This window comes from Phycomyces blakesleeanus (assembly GCF_001638985.1).
Source record: "Phycomyces blakesleeanus NRRL 1555(-) unplaced genomic scaffold PHYBLscaffold_5, whole genome shotgun sequence".
NCBI lineage: Eukaryota > Fungi > Mucoromycota > Mucoromycetes > Mucorales > Phycomycetaceae > Phycomyces > Phycomyces blakesleeanus.
Genome location: NW_017265138.1, coordinates 779053 through 798244, shown reverse-complemented (window position 1 = coordinate 798244; position 19192 = coordinate 779053). Strand labels below are relative to the sequence as shown.

General features: G+C 36.3%; 6 protein-coding genes across 6 annotated transcripts; 3 read left to right on the top strand and 3 right to left on the bottom strand.

The window, feature by feature from the left end:
* Nucleotides 1-463: 463 nt before the first annotated feature.
* On the top strand, nt 464-1849 carry PHYBLDRAFT_18671 (glycosyltransferase family 2 protein; the record flags this gene model as incomplete). The annotated part of the gene is made up of 1 exon (XM_018439274.1): nt 464-1849. The coding sequence occupies one exon, from the start codon at nt 464-466 to the stop codon at nt 1847-1849; it is 1386 nt and encodes a 461-aa protein (XP_018294775.1).
* A 420-nt stretch (nt 1850-2269) lies between these two features.
* PHYBLDRAFT_165250 (hypothetical protein) lies at nt 2270-4191 on the bottom strand (the record flags this gene model as incomplete). The annotated part of the gene is made up of 7 exons (XM_018435188.1): nt 2270-2441; nt 2605-2772; nt 2877-3199; nt 3336-3423; nt 3482-3596; nt 3706-3916; nt 4153-4191. The coding sequence occupies 7 exons, from the start codon at nt 4189-4191 to the stop codon at nt 2270-2272; spliced, it is 1116 nt and encodes a 371-aa protein (XP_018294774.1).
* A 201-nt stretch (nt 4192-4392) lies between these two features.
* Nucleotides 4393-6360, top strand: PHYBLDRAFT_122918 (hypothetical protein). Its single transcript, XM_018428897.1, has 5 exons — nt 4393-4523; nt 4666-5163; nt 5286-5563; nt 5664-5912; nt 6001-6360. The coding sequence occupies exons 1-5, from the start codon at nt 4423-4425 to the stop codon at nt 6210-6212; spliced, it is 1338 nt and encodes a 445-aa protein (XP_018294773.1). The 5' UTR covers nt 4393-4422; the 3' UTR covers nt 6213-6360.
* Nucleotides 6361-8300: 1940 nt separating this feature from the next.
* Nucleotides 8301-14149, bottom strand: PHYBLDRAFT_96036 (glycosyltransferase family 24 protein; the record flags this gene model as incomplete). Its single annotated transcript, XM_018443945.1, has 17 exons — nt 8301-8408; nt 8533-8764; nt 8894-9054; nt 9123-9195; nt 9275-9384; nt 9473-9645; nt 9757-10843; nt 10991-11293; nt 11363-11457; nt 11526-11700; nt 11777-11836; nt 11906-12130; nt 12231-12307; nt 12381-12570; nt 12689-12923; nt 13023-13371; nt 13513-14149. Coding segments are annotated over 17 exons (4290 nt in total), but the record flags the coding sequence as incomplete, so codon positions are not given.
* A 1014-nt stretch (nt 14150-15163) lies between these two features.
* PHYBLDRAFT_165247 (hypothetical protein) lies at nt 15164-16572 on the top strand (the record flags this gene model as incomplete). Its single annotated transcript, XM_018435187.1, has 6 exons — nt 15164-15236; nt 15380-15486; nt 15949-16048; nt 16099-16181; nt 16362-16395; nt 16469-16572. 6 exons carry the CDS (start codon nt 15164-15166, stop codon nt 16570-16572), a joined length of 501 nt encoding a protein of 166 aa, XP_018294771.1.
* A 279-nt stretch (nt 16573-16851) lies between these two features.
* Nucleotides 16852-18726, bottom strand: PHYBLDRAFT_142244 (hypothetical protein; the record flags this gene model as incomplete). Its single annotated transcript, XM_018430764.1, has 10 exons — nt 16852-17029; nt 17095-17305; nt 17372-17501; nt 17619-17687; nt 17748-17882; nt 17947-18027; nt 18099-18243; nt 18310-18360; nt 18439-18576; nt 18647-18726. 10 exons carry the CDS (start codon nt 18724-18726, stop codon nt 16852-16854), a joined length of 1218 nt encoding a protein of 405 aa, XP_018294770.1.
* Nucleotides 18727-19192: the final 466 nt, after the last annotated feature.

The window sequence follows — 19192 nt, the reverse complement described above, 5'->3', positions numbered from 1 at the left end:
GTAGGTAGGTAGGTGTGGTTGTATTTATGCAAGTGTGTAGGCATACATGTATATTTATGTACGTATGTACATTTTTTTCCTGCTTAATTATCTGCTTGTTTGCTTGTTTGCTTGCTTGCTTGAGAATCATTTTCTATATCCTTGTATATAAAATGTATATAGTTACCTATTATTCTTTGGTACAATATCTTGGTAGTATGCCACCTGCCTTACTCTATTATATAGCCCCTCCATCTCTCCTTTCACTCCTTTCACTTTAATTCTTACTCTTTGTTCTTGTCAGTTATTTATTGTACATTTAATATATATTTTTTGTTGAAAATCCTAAAATAATAATAAAAAAAGATAATTCAAAAACTTCGAGTTCATCTGTCCTTACTTACTTGCTTCCTTCTTTATTTATTTGCTTCTTTTTTTCTTTTTTCTGTGTCTCTTCCTTTCTTCCTTTCTTTAGCTTCTGATAATGCTTTACCTTACAAATGATCTCGGTCTACTCCCATTCTTTCTTCCACTGGGTATAGTCGGGTTCTACCGCTATCTTTGGTACTTTATTAAACTCATGGCTTGGGCGATTTACAAACCAGTCAGACCAAAACTCAACCCAACCTACAGACCAGAACAAGACGTAACAATTATCGTGCCCACAATTGATGCCGGAGAAGAATTTAAGATTGCTGCCAAGAGCTGGCTGGCATGCGGACCTAAAGAAATCATCATCATTACTGAGACCAAGATGCTTGGTCCACTGCAAGAGCTAGCCAATGAAGTCGACCCCATTCGGATCCGAGTCTTGACAGTATCAAAGGCTAACAAGCGGCTCCAGATGGTAGCAGGTGTCAATGCCACCACAACCGAATTACTGGTGTTTGCAGACGACGATGCGATCTGGAAACCAACAATGTTAGACTACATCCTAGCCTGCTTCGAAGATCTAAAGATGGGAGGCGTGGGCACATGCCAGACCGTACATGCTGTTGACCCAAGTGGGTACCAGACCGTGTGGGAGGTACTGGCTGGGTTCCGTCTAAGTATTCGCAACATCGAAGTTGCTGCTTCCACCCATCTTGACGGTGGCGTGTGTTGTTTGTCAGGACGCACGGCTGCCTACCGTACCTTGATTCTCAAGGATCCTGCCTTCCAGTATGGCTTTCAGAACGATCTCTGGCTCGGAAAATACCCTCTCAATTCAGGCGACGATAAGTTTTTGACGCGCTGGATGGTAACCCACGGCTGGAATACGTTTGTCCAAGTGTGTCCAGAGGCAGAACTCTATTCGACCTTCAAGAACAACTGGCGGTTCATCAAGCAAGTCTTGCGATGGACTCGAAATACCTGGCGCTCTGATTTTAGATCTCTTTTCACGGAGCGAGTGATCTGGCACAGACATCCGTATGTCGCATTTACGATGGTCGACAAGATATTCAATCCCCTAACCCTTCTCTCTGGCCCTGTACTAGTTCTGATCTTTGCGATTAAGCAAAACACTCAGGTAGGGCACACAAATGCACCTCTTCCTATCTGGAACGTCCTCCTCTCCTACATTACCTGGCTGCTCCTGACCCGCGGGCTCAAACTCCTGCCGCATCTTATCCAGCGACCAAGGGACGTCATTCATTTGCCGGCATGGTTACTTTTCAATTATTATTTTGCTGTCATGAAAGTCTATGCTCTTTTTACCCTTCATGAAGTCGGATGGGGAACCCGCGCCGGTGTCGGAACCACTCTTGCGGCAGACATCACTAAAGAAGATAACAATAGGATCATGAATGATAAAATGGAAGCAGCACCACCGCATGTTGAACTTGATGTCACACCTCTTGAAAGGGCACACACACGGCGATTGTCTTAATTTCAACTTCTTTATCTATTTATCTACCTATAAATCTATAGCTCTATAGATCTATAGATTTATTTTACTTATTTATTTATCTATCTATTTATCTATTTATTTACTTATTCTTTCACCCAGTTCTTTGTTATCACCCATGTATATTCTGTGTCTTTCTTGAAAGTGTACCTATCCCTTTCTCTATCATCTCACCCCTCTCTACCCCCCTTTTTCCTCAATAATTTAACATTCTCACAACACATGTTTCATCCATATCATTAGAAATAAATAATGCTTTTTATTATTATTATTATTATTATTATTATTATTATTATTATTTTGATCCTAAGCTAAGTAACTTGACACCTTGAAGTATAGTAAGAAGAAGAAGAAAAAAAAAGGAGAGAAAGATAAAATATATAGATAGATATATAAAGTCGTTTAGACACCCATAATCTTGAATCGTTCATCGGGTGGGACCTGGCTTATAACAATGCGGCCAGCATAAGATAGAGAAGCAAACGTCCAGGTATCTGCCGGACTCCAAACAGCCGAATAAACGCTGTCTTCATGTTGATCATAAGTACATATCAAGCCATCTGTAGGTGTATAACTATTGAAAGTATCATATAAATCAATAAAAATAGATAAATAAATATGGCATTATAATTATACAGAAAAAAAAGAAAGAGAGATGGGGAAGGGGGGGTTAAGAGAGGGGGTAAAGGGCTTGTTCAAGCTTAAAAAATATATATGGACATGTAGTTTGTGTATACCTGTTCCAGTAAGCATCCGCATCCGCATCAGTTGAATCACTGACTTGTTCATTACGCAGATAGGAAGCCGATGATACTGACACTACATTGTGTAGATTTACGAGGGTATCAGAACTCGAGGTCAATAAGAGTTGATCATGGAATGTGTTGAATGCCACGGACCAGACCCTATTTAAAGTATAATGATCAAACCAAACCAAATCAAATCAAATCAAATCAAATCAAATCAGTACCTCTCTCCCTTCTTCACTCTTCCTCGTGTATATATTTACCAATGTGTGTGTCCAGAGACAGTCATGATAGGCTCACCTAGGTGGCGAATGTCCCAAATACGCACCTCAGCATCATCTCCACCTGTCGCCACATGGTGTGGTTTATTTGCATTGTAATCCACAGTTCGAATAGTACTCTTGTGGGCCTTTTGGCGAACAAACTGAGACTCGCCTGAACGAAGATCCCACCCAGCCAAGCATTGATCTCCTACTGCAACCACGGCAGCCTCATGAGGGCTCCACACAGCATTTTGTATTTCTCGGAGACTTGGTGAATTGGGATCTGATGCAAACGTCTGACTAACATCTAAAGATACAGTTGTCTATTGCAATTGTAAAAAATAAATAAATAAATAAAATAAAATAAGATCAGATAAAGTAATATAATATAGTATAATATAGTATAAATAATGAAACAAGGTCAGTGGAATTTAATTAAATATAAATGACAAATCTTACAGAAACAGGATCAAGATCATGAAGACGGATATGAGTTGGATCAAACGAGACCACTCGCTGGTTCTCCTTTACAGGATCCCATAATACTCTTTAACAATAGACATAAGTCTTGATACCCTGCCTTAACAAACCATATATACATTTACCTTTTAATTCCCTCCTGTTCAAGTCTAGTAACTTTGACAAGACTCGTGTCATTTTCCTGCGACCATACCGGCTTTCTCCACAAGGTCACCTTTTTCTGCCTTGGATTTTCAGATACTATTTACAAAATAAAAATATAAATAAAAAGCCTTTTTGCATTAATAATTTAATAATCCAATGTCATAATAATATTCCTCTAGGCTATAGGCTAAATAGGTCTTATTACCTCGACTGTGAACAGTGAAGAACAAATTTTCATCGGCCGGACAGGATGCAATGTCCCATACCTCATCGGCATGAGCATACATTATAGATTTAACTTCTGCTTGTTCGTCATCGTACTTCAATAGACACACGCCATTGTCTTTTGTTCCTACTGTTCCAACCAGGAATTGACTTTCTTCTGTACTGGCTTTAACCGAAGTAAGGCACCGTGCCTTTATGGTATTATTATTATTATCGTTATCATTATTATTTTGGTATTATTATTAATTTATTTTATTATTGTAGTAATATATATATATATGGTTTCAACAGTAATAGAAGAAATAATAATAAGAAAAAGGCAAGGTAAGGCATAATTTTCAATAACTTTTTGCGATTCCTGTTTTTTATTTATTTTATTTTTACATGTGTATGTATATATACTTGTGTGTGTATTTATGTGTATTACCTGATGTCGAAGACCGTGGACACATGAACTCTCGGCCATTACTGTTGCCCTTTATTTTATTTTTATGAATTCCTATTGTCCGTTAAAAATACTATCATCTATTTCCCCCCGCTCATTTCAAGCATTCCTTTGCTGGAGGAGGGAGACCCACCACATCCCCAGTCACAGATATTAAAAGACGTTTGCGCCATCCCAAAGGATAAAGCTACACGAAACTCGTGTTTTGTTTTACCATCCTACATTCATTCCAGTCATTAATTAGTTTCTAGGATGGATTTCTCGATAATCCAACCATTATTGGATGGAATCAACTACAAGGCATATGTAGTTGGGTTCTCCATTGCAGTGTACTTCTTTGAGCAGTATCTCAAGTAAGAAGCTTTTTGTTGTCTTTATCCTTCTTCTTTTCTTTTTAGTAACTCGTTTATATTACATTACATCAAATTACTAAAATACTCTTCTTCTTCTTTATTTTTTATTTTCCTCTCTTTCTTTATTTCATTATTTGAATAGCTTGCGTCAGTACCGCCGTTATCTCTTGACAGAACGCCCTAGCGACCTTGCCGACATTGTGAGCCAGGAAGACTTTGCAAAAGCTCAGAGCTACAATCTCGAGAAATCCCAATTTGGGTTTATTGAAAACGCGTACAAACAGATTGAAACTGTTGCCATGCTTTCGTTGGACTTTTTACCATTCATTTGGGATTTTTCTGGTCGATTGATGCTGTCTGTTGCTGCCTATGGCCCAGAGTATGAGATTGTGCAGTCAATTGTCTTTACCATCCTTTTCTCGACCATCTCTACCCTTTCATCTATGCCCTTCTCGCTTTACTCTACATTTGTGATCGAACAGCGCCACGGATTCAACAAGCAGACCCTGGGTTTGTTCTTTATGGATGCTATCAAGTCCCACATTATCATGGTTGTCATTATGGTTCCTTTCTTGGGTGGATTTTTGCGTATCATCCGTTCTACCGGTGACAACTTTTATCTGTACATTTGGGTGGCCATGTAAGTTCAATTGAAGCATATTTATAACAGCAACTAGTATGGAGGGACTTTTGGTGGGGATGTATAAAGTAGCAATGATTTTTTATGCGCATATTAATTAATGTGTGTGTGTGACCGTAAAGGCTACTTTTCCAGTTTGTCATGATCAATCTTTATCCTACCTTGATCCAGCCTCTGTTTAATAAATTGACTCCTCTTGAGGATGGTGATCTTAAGTCCAAGATTGAAGCCTTGGCTGCCCGCATCAACTTCCCCCTCAAGAAGCTCTATGTTATTGATGGTAGCAAGCGTTCCAGCCACTCGAACGCCTATTTCTATGGTTTTGGCAAGAACAAGCACATTGTTTTGTTTGATACTCTGATTGATCACTCTAGCGAAGAAGAGATCTGTGCTGTTCTTGGTAAATATTTACAGAACCTGTTAAATTCCCTTTTCTATTGATTGATCGATCAGTTAATTGATTGATTTATTGATATACTGAATGAATGCTTGCTATGTAGCTCATGAATTGGGTCACTGGGCTATGAGCCACACTCTTCGTATTCTTGCTTCGAGCCAGATGTATTTGTTCCTTGTCTTCTGGCTCTTTTCGTTTGCGATCCACAGCGAGCATCTTTACCATGACTTTGGATTCAGCACCATGCCTACTCTTATTGGCTTTTTGCTTTTCCAGTTTGCATTCTCTCCCTTGGATAGTGTCATCAACTTTTTAATGCATGTTTATCAGCGCAAGAATGAATTTGAAGCAGGTAAAGTTTGATTTATAATATATATATCTTTCTTTTTTTAAAAAAAATGACGATAAGGTCTGACACAATCTTCTTTTTCTTCACATAGATGCCTATGCTCTCAAGTTGGGCTATGCTGCTACTCTTCGCAGTGCATTGATCAAGTTAAGTATCAAGAATCTCGGTGGTTTCAACATTGATCCCTGGTATTCTGCTTGGAACCATTCCCACCCCAGTCTCACCGAACGTCTCAAGGCATTGGGCGTCGAACCTACTTCGGACACTCCAATTACTCAAGAAGAGACAAAGAAAGAACAATAGATATATCTTCTATAGTCTATTGTCCGAAAATGGAGATATATATATATATGTAATTAATTAATTATAATATTTGAGAGTTGTTTATTTTTATTCTTATTTTATTTTATAATCATAATTATAATTATATACGCTGCATATATTTTATGATAACTTAGTATTGACAAGTTAGGGAAAAGAAAAAGCCCTGGGCACAATCTAGATACTGCAGAAGTTTGGTGGAAAATACCTTAAATAGCAGATTGCATAATTGATTTTGTGCCATTAGGAATCAAAGTTTTCGTGTATATATATATGTATGTGATTTTGGTCGATTTTTAGAGCTTTGTAGTTTGTTTGGTAATTAGCGCCATGACACGAACCAGATACTGAGACTTTGATCCCTCTTTCTGCTTATAATAATAGATTCAGGTGTATTTCTTGTTCTTATTTTTAGAGATAACTTAAGATGGTCTATACTGATCTAGACATTAAACAACGCATTATTTCTTCTGGTAAATATTACAATAACGTGTCATATTATGGGTTTTATTCACATATACTATCAGTAGTAGTAGTAGTAGTAGTAGTAGTAGTAGTAGTAGTAGTAATTCATTAGACGATTTTCGAGAGATAGCTATAAACTATCAGCGTGTCTAGTATATCATTGTATATATTGCTGCTATGATGTAAGGGGAGGCCTTTTTTTGTTTTATTTTTCTTCTTGTTCTTCCTGTTCTTCCTGTTATTCTCCTATCCCTTCAATGTTATAATATAGATACTTCCAAGTACATATTATCGATTCGTTTGTCTTGAAGCCTTTATCCTTAAAATTATCAGAAGCCACCTAGTCTCTGAATTCAGCTAACAAAGATCCTGCATATTATAAGTCATTGCGAATGTATGCTTGAATTCAGGTAAGAAAGCGTGTGTTTATATATAGATATGTATGTGTACAATAGGGATACAAAAGGGTAATACATAAAGAGGAGGGCTGATCAATGTATATAATAAGAGCTGGCGTAAAGTAACAATGAGAGTCATCGCCTTTTTCTTTTTACACATCTAGGAACAGAACAGAACAGAACAAAACCTTACTTTACCTTAGCTTACTTTATTTTTTATTATTAGCGACCCAGTTTCTTTAGAGCAGAAATGACCGTATTTTTATTGAAAATTATGTGAGAGATCGAGTATTACTAGTACCAGATATTCTTTTTATTTTGTTGTTGCGGGACAGATCTATTAACTTGATTTTCTTTTCTGATAAAGATATATATCTGTATTTGTATTTCTGTGATTTTTTAACAGAATCATAAAAACTAAAGACCATCTTCTTGAACTCTATATACAACTCTCCTTTTATTTCTAAAAATATATACATATAGATAGCAGCGCCACCCCTTTAATTACAATGTTTCTGACAGCAATTCACTATACAACACATGGTAGTTTATGGCCATGGGTTTCTATATCTTTATTACCAACGGAATAACAATGACAATAGTAAAATGATTTTCCTTTAATTTCGAGCAATGATATTAAGATGAGCCAATTCATTTCAGTGAACTTAACTTACCCAAAGAAATCAATATAGCAAAAGCTTAAGAGTATCAAAGAAAGATTATTTTATATATATAGGAACAAATATGGTCAAAATACTTCTCTAACATAGGCTCGCCAGCACATATACATTCACACACATTAAATATATATGTTACTTATTCTATTGAAGGAGTAATATGACTTTTTGTGATATGTAGAGCAAGAAAAAAAATAAAGAGCTTAGATGAAGTATAATTTACAGATTTTTTTTCTTATTCATACATGTGTATATTTTGATGATTTTTTATATAAATATTTTCCTGTAATGTGAGCAAACTATGGCTTTTATTTTAATGTTGTTTACAGCTCATCATGCTTGTCTGTCTTGGCACGCTGGTTATCTTCCAGTACGTCAATCACATCTTCAAATTCTCCACCAATAACTCCATCAAATACTTGGTGAATAATACCATGCGAAGAATGCTTTGCGGTTGCGCTAGAGCTTGTTGTTGTGGTTGTTACAACTGGCGTGCGGGAAAGAGACGAAGATTCTGATGCTAAGCGAGAAGCAACCTTTTTATTAAGCTGAGATACTTGGTTATCATAAACCTCCCATTCAGGAAGCTGTCTCCGAGCGCGGTCAAGTTTTGGCTCTTTTGTAAGTGGATTGTTGCACTTTTTTTTAAAAAAAAAACAAGATCATTATATGAGTGTGTTTGTGTGTAATTGTTATTATTGTTATTATTATTATTTTAAATAAAGAAGAATAAAAGAATAAAATTAAACTCTTGTAATTTACCAGATCAATGGTCTTTGCAGATTTCAAACTTTCATCGCTACACCATGTCTCACACCACAGCCATTCTTGGGGAAGGGAGTGGATTGGTACAATATGCTGCATGTTGTTGGGTAAATCTTGATCAAGGTTAGCAAGAGAATGAGGATCAGCACTGAGCTGTTGGTACTGGGCACGGAGACGATCACCAGCTGCCATCCGTCTGAACTGAACAAGATCAACCACATAAAGAGCACTACAAATGACAGTACATTTTTTGTTTCATAAATTCCAATACTCAATTTAGTGTTGTTTCTTTGCCTATAACAATTCCTTTGATATATTCCTGCCTCCCCTCCTTCTTCTTTCACGCTCTTTCTTTTACCTGATATGATAAGGCCGTTCTTTCAGGTGCTCCTTCCAGTACCCTTGGGTCCAGAATCTGAATCCATCCATTTCTGTGCGATCACTGCAGAATGGAGTGTAGCCATATGGAGCTCCATGAAGATCCATGTCAACCAACTCTTTCATATCCGCACGAACAATCTTTGTTTTTCAAATTGTTAAACACGTATGTATATATATATATATAGAAATAGATAGATCAAATTTACCTGGTCTGCATCGACAAAGATAACTTTGTCAAGACTAAGAGGAAAAAGGACATCCAAAAACAAGATCTTGTAACTAAAAGAAGACCGAAAAGAATCAATAAATAATCTTTTTATGACTTTGTATATATATATATATATATATATATATTTACCCCCAGATAGTTCTCTGCTTCTCTTTTTGTGATCTGAGCCAAGATGGCCATTTGTAGGTTACCATCTCATAATCAAACTTGTATTCTTTTGCCATCTCGGGTAAGAAATCCTAAGTGATAATACAAGACAAAAAAAAAGGTATAAATTTAGAGACAGGTTATAGAATGAATATCAATTATTCTATTGTCCAATCGTACCTTGAAAGATGGAGATAAAAAATCTTCAATAAACCAAAACTTGACTGTGCTCTTAGTGTGTTCCATAACAGATATAATCATAATAGATAAGAACCGCTCGTAAAGCTGTCCAGATGCAACAGAAAAGATGTTAATGTCTGCTTGTTTTGGCTGGCTTGAGAGCTGATCAGATTCTTTTGTTTCGGTCTTGTCGCCAAATATTCTAATAAAATAATAAATAGTAAATAAACATACCATTTACGAATATAAAATAACTTACTTTTTTGTAATAGAAGACCAAATACCCTCGTCTTTCTTTTTAGTAGAATATCGGGACGAAGTGTCGTGATCCAGAACCTGGCTGGGGTCAACACCTTCATTGTGCTTCACTTGAGGGAATACAGTGAGTCCTTCAAAAGATGTCAATGGCAAGAGCGTGTAATCCGAACTATTTCTATGGCTTGAAGGGGTAGCCTTTTCCCATTTTCCGTGAGTTCCGACGCTTTCAATGTGGTACATATCATTCGAAGGTCCCTCTCTTAACCCAAGTCTCCAGACACCAGGCAATGCCTTTAACTGGAAATAGCCTAGATTGGCCATAACTATAGTGTCTGTCGTAACTGGGTTAGATGGGGTACCGAGAACAAACTGAAGACCACGAGGAGGTCCATGTGTAGAGGAATCCATGCAATGTCCTTCCAATAGAATGTGTTCGAGTTCGTAGACAGCAGACACTGAAGATTGGTGAGCACCCAATGAGGTCAGCTGTATGTTATCAAGGTCCATATTGGCCTCCTTGACGGTTACATGCCATGCCTTGATAGTGTCTACACGCAAGGTGTACAATGCGTCTGTAGGCAAGCCAGTGAAGTATGCCATTGGTACCTCAATCTCTCCAACTTTGTCAAAGTGGGGTTCTCGGTCAAATACTTGGCGGTAGAATTGTTTTAGAGGCAATTCCTTGACTTCTAATTCAGGGTTCATATAGATCTTGATGTAGACACCACTCAATCCAGAAAGAGTTTCAAGCAAATGAGACAATCTTTGAGCAGCCTCGCTTAAAGGATCTAAGGTAGCACCAATCTCAATAAAGGCAGTAGAGGGATCACCGATGGAGATACTGGTCTTCTCTCCACTAAGGTACTCGTAAGGACGCTGACGGTTACTAGTCTGTCCTTGGTCAAATACGTCTGTTGTCATGCTGGCTTTGTCGGTTTCTAGAATAGAGTTGACGAGGGTGATTGTGTCAGCAAGCATATCGCTCTCGACATTTTTTTCGACGCTTTCAAATGCATTTTGAATTGGCTCTGCTCGATTGGTGAATTCAAAGCTGTAAAGAGAAGAAAAATCTTCTGCGGTGAAGTCAACATCAATGGGGAATGAACCAATTGCCTACAAGCCATTTTTTTTAAAGAAAAAAGTTAGACATCTGGACAGTTAATATCCCCACACACTTAAAAGCACTATTCGGAGTGGTCTTACTCTTCCATTAATAATAGCACCAGTAAAATCATCTTGCATGCCCAAATGCTTCAAAACGTCACAGATATACTTGACATCCTTAGCCTTTTCTCTAGAGAACATACGGACAATTGAGGCGCCAGGAGAGAATGACTTGACCTGGTTGATCAATTTTGCGCCCTTTTCTTCCTCCATACTCTGGATTGCAGCAGAAAGAAGTTCTTTGACCTTGGGAATTTCTGTAATCTTTCCATAGATCTGACTATACCAGACATCTGAAAACAGTGCCTTTTCTGACTTTTGATTTCCTAATATTGCGGAACTATGTCCACAAGCCTCGGGATTGTGTATCAAGGAAACACGGGTTTGGTTGTTTGTTTCCTACAAAAAAAAATTAACCCGAGTTTATATAAGATTGATGAGCTTATTGATTAGACATAATAAACATACCACAAAGCTCAAAGCTTCCAAAGAAAGTTTGAGGCCTTGAATTGTATCCAAATTTGCCACAATCCATAAATTAGTGTTTATTCCAGGCTGGTCAGCTACAAAGCAAAATTTGGTTTAGGTTTCCCAGTATATCCACCGTCTTATATACTTTCTATGTACTTACTGTTTTGGAGGTAGTGTAAGCTCTTAAAAGCATCAAACTCCTTGTGTACAGGAAGTACTTTTAGAGGATGGCTTTCAGATGGTGCAATATAAGGGTTACGAGATCCAGTTACGTAAAACTGAGTAAGAAGGAAGTTGTATATGTTTTCTTTTGGCTGCATCGATCCATAGTATATCTAATCAATATATAAATTTAATATTTAGGTAAATAGTTACTTAGTATTTTCCTTTTTTTTTAAAAAAAAATCTTACAGCATTGGCAATCAATTGAGTTTGCTCCTGCAATCCTTGCATCAGAGTTCGTGTCCAGGGCTATACTCGGAAACCATCATTTAGTTTGGGTTTTTAGAATATAAACTTGTGAGATTTTGGAAAGCTTACGGTGTCATCGCTGAACTCCAAGAATTTTCCGTTGAGGAACATGGCACCCTCACTATCTTTAGCTATGCCCATTTTCCTCAAGAAAACACCGACTTCTTTGATATAATCTTGTTCATCGTTTAAGATCTGCGCAAAGAATTTTATTTCCTTTGATTTCGGTTTTCCTTCTGTGGCAAGAGTTTGAGTAAAAGCAGACTCAATTGTAGCTAAAGAAGCTTCGAGTTTCTGGTCTGCTTCGACTAAGTCTGCTAGCTAAATAAATAATCCAAGCAAAAATAGTCTGGTTCATGAGTATGTAAAATTTAACATCGTTTCAATATCTAACCTTTGACGCGAAATCCATTGCTTTGTTTGTACCATATTCTCTGACAATATAATTAACTGCCTTTGCGGCCACAGTAGCTATATAGGTTTTAAATATTAATATGTAAAGTAATCTGTTTAATTGGTGTTTCTAAGCTGTATCATTTCTTACCAGGAGATGTCTCATCCCCAATCACTGGGAGTAGACCAAATCTGATAGGAGTGCCTCTCTTTACCATCTCTAGAACTTCGTTCTTCAAACGGGTGAGAGCGGCGTGAGAGCTCAAATTTTCAACCATCAACAAGTTATAAATGTTTCTACGGATAGTTCTCAGTTGTCCAGGATACGTAGGTTTCAAAAGCTAATTTGTTGAACATTAATAAGAATGTTTATTTTTATTTTTGTTGTTATTGTTATGGTAATTAACATAAAAGACATCTATATATACAGCTTCCTCTCATAAAATTTTACTGACTTACATCAAGCATGTTATCACTCCATCCTTCATAGCGCTCTTCCTTCTCAATATCATTCCACCAAATGGCCAAGCCTTGTTCACGCACATCATAAACATCTTTTGGAGAACTTGTGTCGTGAACATCTTCGTGAGAAAGAGCATGAGAAGAGACTAGATCAATGGATTGTCTTGATGTAAACCCAATATGTTTCAACGAATCGATCAACGCGCGCTCACGCTTCAGGACACGAACAAGACTTGAATAAAGTAAAATTAGTTACCGTCTTTTATTAAGCTTATGCTCATCGTTACTATCGTTACTATATATATTCAAAAAAAGTAGATTTAAGACTTACTAGAAAGGATCTACCTGCTCTACCTCTACACTCTGTCCATTGAACCAGATTGCATTGGTACCCCCACGAATCATTGAAGCCTGATTTTCTTTGAATTCATGAACACGTTCATCATCCATCTCTATCTGACTAATGCTCTTGGCATACTTTGGAAAGTCTTGGGATAGGTGAATCAAAGCTTCAAAGGGATTTTCTGCTGTAATAATAAACTGCGCAGCTTTGAGACCAAGTTTCTCAATTTCTTCAGGTGTAAGTGGTGCAATTGTCGTCTTGGACGTCTCAAACAGATTATGCCCGACCTTTCTACCAAAGCTGGATACTTTGCTGATAAATGTCTTTTGCTTATTTTCTGTAATGAAAAAAAAGAATGTCATTATACATTTAAGAAGGATTATTTTCCATATAAATTGCCTATCTCTATCTATCTATCTCTATGATATTTCTTGACTGTAAGAAGAAAAGGAAACTACTAAAGGCATATATATGTTACCTTGAACTGCCTTATCATCAATGACCAAATAATCTGTGTTTTTGAGTGCCAATTCAACACCGTAACCTGTTAAATACAAGGGTGTATCGGGAGAAGAAGAAGGCTTATATCGAACCACATAGGATACGCCATACTTCTCCACGGCATTGGTCATAAAAGTGTGGAATTTTCTAAAGGTAGGAGATAATTCTGATGTATACACAAATATCACAGGTATATCTTTGTCTGTAGTATACTGAGAAGGATGAAGAATATGATCAAATGGAAACACAATTGATTTTGTATCCACTTTGTTCATAGCCTTGATAACCTCCTCAAGTTTCTCTACATCGCACACCTGAGTGTCTCCTGCCTGGGCCCATACTGTACATGTCTCATCATAAGCGGGCAAATGAGGAAGAATACTGTTGGTGTAGACTTGGTGATGAGCTTCGACACGAGGCGATGCAAGATGAAGAGAAAGTGAAAGCTTGATACTTTCGACTCCTTCAGGATAGGAGGCGTGGCCATAATCTTGGACCGTTTTGATACAATTTTGATAGAGTTTTTGAGGTGTGTGAGAGTCGGAATTGGAGTGATGTAAAAGATCGCTGATGAATGAGAAGTACGTTGTCTCATTCTCCATTCCCACAGTTTCACTAATTGGATGTTTTGGTTTTTTAAGCATAATATTTATTAAGTAATACACAGAAATAATCATACGCTATTTCAATGGATAGATGAGGTGCACTCCATGGAGCTACCAAGGTTAATTCCACAGGGGGTGACTCTGCGAGTGTAGCCAGACAGTACGTGCTGATGACCGCAAGTCCCAGGACACTTCTTGCTGTCCCTTTCATGGCACAATATATTGTTTAAAGAAAGGATAGAAGAAAGCTAAGAATAAAAGACGCGTAAAATGAAGACTTTGAATAAGATTAAAATTTAAAAATCTGTGATCCGTATTTCTCTGTATTTGTCTTTGACTTTTAGCATGAATATCAAGACAGATCCTGTCATGGACGCGGAGCTTGTAAAATCAAAGTCGAATGAATGCACTCCACGTAAAGGTAAGAAAAAAACGAAGGCGTTAAAAATAATCTTATAAATACACTATATTGAGAAGATTAATTACTCATTAGTTCCAATTAAGATAGCTTTATGACAAGTATAGTATTTGCTGGGAGCTTTGATATTACTGTATATCAAAATGACTCAATTGAGGTTAAGGAATATTGAGCGTAATGGTAAATTGTTCCAAATTTTATAAATTATTCATATTCTAATACTCTGTACTCTGTACTCTGTTACGTGAAACACCCTTTTATATTCTTACCAAATTATCTATATTCTAAGTGATCTCATATCTTATTTTCTTTCCCTTTCTTCCAATCTTTTACCTTTTTACTATATGAATTTAACCACCCTCTCAGTATTTTGGTACATAATTGTTCACCTTTCGCACTTTTCCTAACTGTAAATTAGGTGGTTATAATTTTATGTGAAAATAAAATTGCTTGTATTTGGCATACTTGTGAAAGTTTAAGGTTTTCTAACTGTCGGAACTTGAGAGATCATTACAACGCTATCTAAAGTGTATAAGAAGTTCATAATCAAAATACAACTCCACTATAACAGTCTTAATACACTAGGCAAGAAGTAGTTAAAAACTATGACTGTCCTAGTTGCTCAGATCATTTTGGGGCCTTTTACGAGCTTGGAGCTCATTTGGATGAAAAAAGATAGTGAGTATTGGAACAAGTCTTCTTGAATTTATATATAATCATCTGCTTTTTATTAGCACCCAAATAAAACAAAGAATTATACGTAGGATTTGAAAGTTTCGAAAACGAGAGAAAAAAATAAACCCTCTCAACGAGTACTGTAGTGGAAGATTGCTTGTACGAATTTGGCGAGCTTCAAATTGAAGGCAATCCTTCTCAGTCATTCATCTTTGATATCAATGATTTTGAACAATACATCGAACATTCATTAGTGAGGATATTGATAAGATAATTACTAGTAATAGCAATATGTCATTACAACTACCTGACGATTCAAGGCACTATTTGAACAAATGTAACTATAGGTGAACAGCAGACATCAGAAATGCATTGTATAAAAGAGAAAATTGAAAAGAAAATTACAACCAAAGTACTTACTTTGGTTTGAATTGTATTAATTCACCCATGTACATGCTTATGTAAGAATACGAATAAGATATCTTGGCAAAAGATCACCTCGAGAGCTGGTACAAAATGCACGTGTGGGGCATCATAGACAGATGCTTTGGGAATCTCAAAAGGATTGAAATGATAAGGTAATAATATTTTTATACATTCCTATTTAAACTTTTATTTTAATTACCAAATGTTCTTAGAGCTAAGGGGAAATCAGTTGCCTCTTCTGCTAGAGAAAATAACAATAACTTTATAAGACATATATAACTTGAACAAGACAAGTATGGGTCGAAGATTCAAATACATAATAAAAGAAGACAATCAAAAACCCACGATTAGCTTAGAGTATGGTGCAGCAGAGGTCGCAGAAGTTTACGGTTTGAATGAAACAAATAAAGCACAAAAAAAAGTTATAAACTACCAAAAGCCTTAAAATACATGCTGGATATGCTTATCAAAGAAAACAAAGGAAATGTCTGCAATATTATACGTTTGGAATTATTCATTCAGGTAATATATGATATGATAGGAAATTACTCTATATATTGCTTATAATTAACATGTATATGTCTTATGTTTGTTAATGAAAGGCTTACATATGCAAGTTATTTCAGCCAAGAGGCCAAGAAGCTACACTACTATAATCTATGAAAAAAAACCCCCAATTAAAATATCAATTAATATTGAAAGTTTCGGACAGAAGGTTCTTCCAATCTTCGTCCAAGTATATCACCTAAAGTAATTAGTTAGAGTTATATACCAAAAAGTCGCATATTTTTTAAAAACATTCACTTTAGACGATGTAAACTGGCTGGACCATCTATTAAACAAGGAACCGGAATATACTGTACTTAATGTTACACGCTACTTTAAATTACTTTCTATGGAACTGGAGATTTAAAATCCAGAAAATGTCTTCAAAAACTTTCTATTATAATAATAAAAAAGGCACACTCTATAAAAAGGTGTACTCGACATAAAACCAACTTTTAACAATGGGTAATAATAAGTGATATAATTTTGCAGTTTTTACTTTTAAAGTAACGGCTTTAGACGTTTTTAGTTTTTTTTATTTAATCACCAATATCGAAATTTTACTTTATATATAAAATAAGTTTTAAAATAACAGCCACAGATGCTCTAAGGACAAAAATATCGCTTTTCAATAACAATAAAACCATCAAGATAGTTTCAATTGCTCCATCAGTGTAGGTAAAGAGGTCTTTGTGTCTATCATATAACCTTCAGGCGTTCGATTTAGATTGATAGACATTCCTTTCAAGAACTTAATGAATGATTCAGAAGATGGAAAGGCAAGCTCTTGTGCAACAAAATCTACAGAAATACCCATCTTATACCTAACAAATAAAATAAAACAGTATGATTAGTATATATAATTATTGGTTAGTTTGAATACACTTACGCTTTACAAATCATAATAAGAGCCTTAACTCGCTCTCGAGTTACAAATTTATCCATAAGATGTCCTCCCATATTTGGGGCACTTTGATACAGTTTAAAAAACGCATGATAATTGCACATCGACAGCGCTCTGCTAACATCTAGCGCATGCTGTACATATGGGCTCTCACGTTCTGGTTTTCCAACAAGTTCTTTCATAAGATCGTTAAGGTCTACATCAAGCGTTAGAAAAAATTGTTATCAAAGAAAATTAATGCTCACAATACAGCGAATCTTACCACACATATTTTGTAAGAACAGAAAATAAAGAATCCTGTAAGCAATAAACTCATCGCGATTCCCTCGTATGTCCGATGTATAAAGTTGTTTGAGTTGTGCTTGGCATTGATTATATTCACCCATGTCACCCTATACAGAAAAGTTGGGGGTTACAAAGGTGAGGACCTGAATTTTTGCTACAATCGAAATCCGATTGATTAAAAATCCATTATAGACATGAATATACAACAAACTTTCTTTGGCTACCTTTTCAAGAGCAATACGAGCATGAACTTCATACACTTTGACAGTAAACTTGTTTCGGATACATTGAACCTATACAGAATATAACATTGAGATTAGATACGTGCATATTGGGCAAGAGACTTTACTTACTGTTAAGTCCTGTCGTATAGACTTCATTTGATCACAAGTATATGTATAGTCTTTGTAGGTGTTCCAGTAAGTTGTCACATATCTGAATGCCTGTTTTAGAATCGGGAGAGGCCTTACAGTACTTGGATTAACTGCCTAAAATAAATGATTATTAGGATTGAACAAATATCCCATCTAAAGAGAGAGAGAAAGTACTTACCGATGTAATCCGTAAATATTGCTTTTCGAGGCTAGTACATGTTCCAACCACTGGCTTTCCATGCCAGTACTCTTCGCCATTCTAAGGAAACAGAAGAGGGGCGCAATTCAGATGTTACATTTTAGCTTTTCAAATGACTTTGAATATCGTACCCCATCAACTTTCAGCTCCAAGCTAGTTGGTTGAATATGTTCAACAGGGTGGTCGTCTTCAAAACGTTTTGCTCTTAATTCACGGCGTCGTTTTTCCTCTGGAGTATCCTCAATATCAGCCATATTCAAATCTCTCTTCGTAGACCTTGATGCATTATTTTGTGATTAAAATCATCGTTATTTTATTTTTCTCGATTAGTATCCCACCTACAGTTTTTTAACCTTTGGTTCGTCTGAAGACTTTGCTCCTTTACTGCACATACTATATTATCGTCATAATTTAGATCCCGTTGGTATATCGCCGTTGTAGTTCGTTCCAGGTATGTTTTGGTTTGCTTACGTGGGTAATATAAAGTCACTCCAGTCCATAGAAAGCATGTCTTGCTCTTTAGCTGCAGCGATTGTGAGCTTAAGATCTTCTACTAATTCATTCTCTTTCCGAGGCAAACATTGCTCAAATGCAGATGCTACATACTTTCTAATCTCGTCCATCACTAACACGCTCATATCAGAGTTTTCTCTTTTCATTCCTCTCGATTTCTATTTACCTTAGGCTCGGTGGCCATTTTGCACGTTCTGCCTTTGTGGCAATAGCGCCCAAATGTGCTTTGAGGGCTTTTTTATTCATATTATATTAAAGCTCTTTACTCGACACTTTTTATATATGCTAGTTATTTATTCAAATATGTTTATATACTAGAGTAAATTCAGTAAAAGAAACCCTAATTATAAACACAACAACATGGAATCTAACGTAATGTCAGGCAACTTTGTGTGATTCATGAAGACTTAATTTTAGCAAGTCAACCCAAAGACGGTCACGTATAAAAGTGGTTCTTTCATGCCTGATCTGCAAGTTTGATGGCTTTTGATTCTGGTTGGGCATCAATTGATACGGTGTTCCTGCTTGAAATTGTGACAAATTAAGAAATGTTTTAGACGAATCAAAATGTAATTATAGACAATATTCTTGCCTTTTGTGGACAGAACAAGAATGAAATTTAAACAAAGACAAATTAGTTTTCAGACAAACAGACGTTGACGTTTAGATATTTACCTGTAATTATCTAGATTCCTCAAAGATATAGACTATT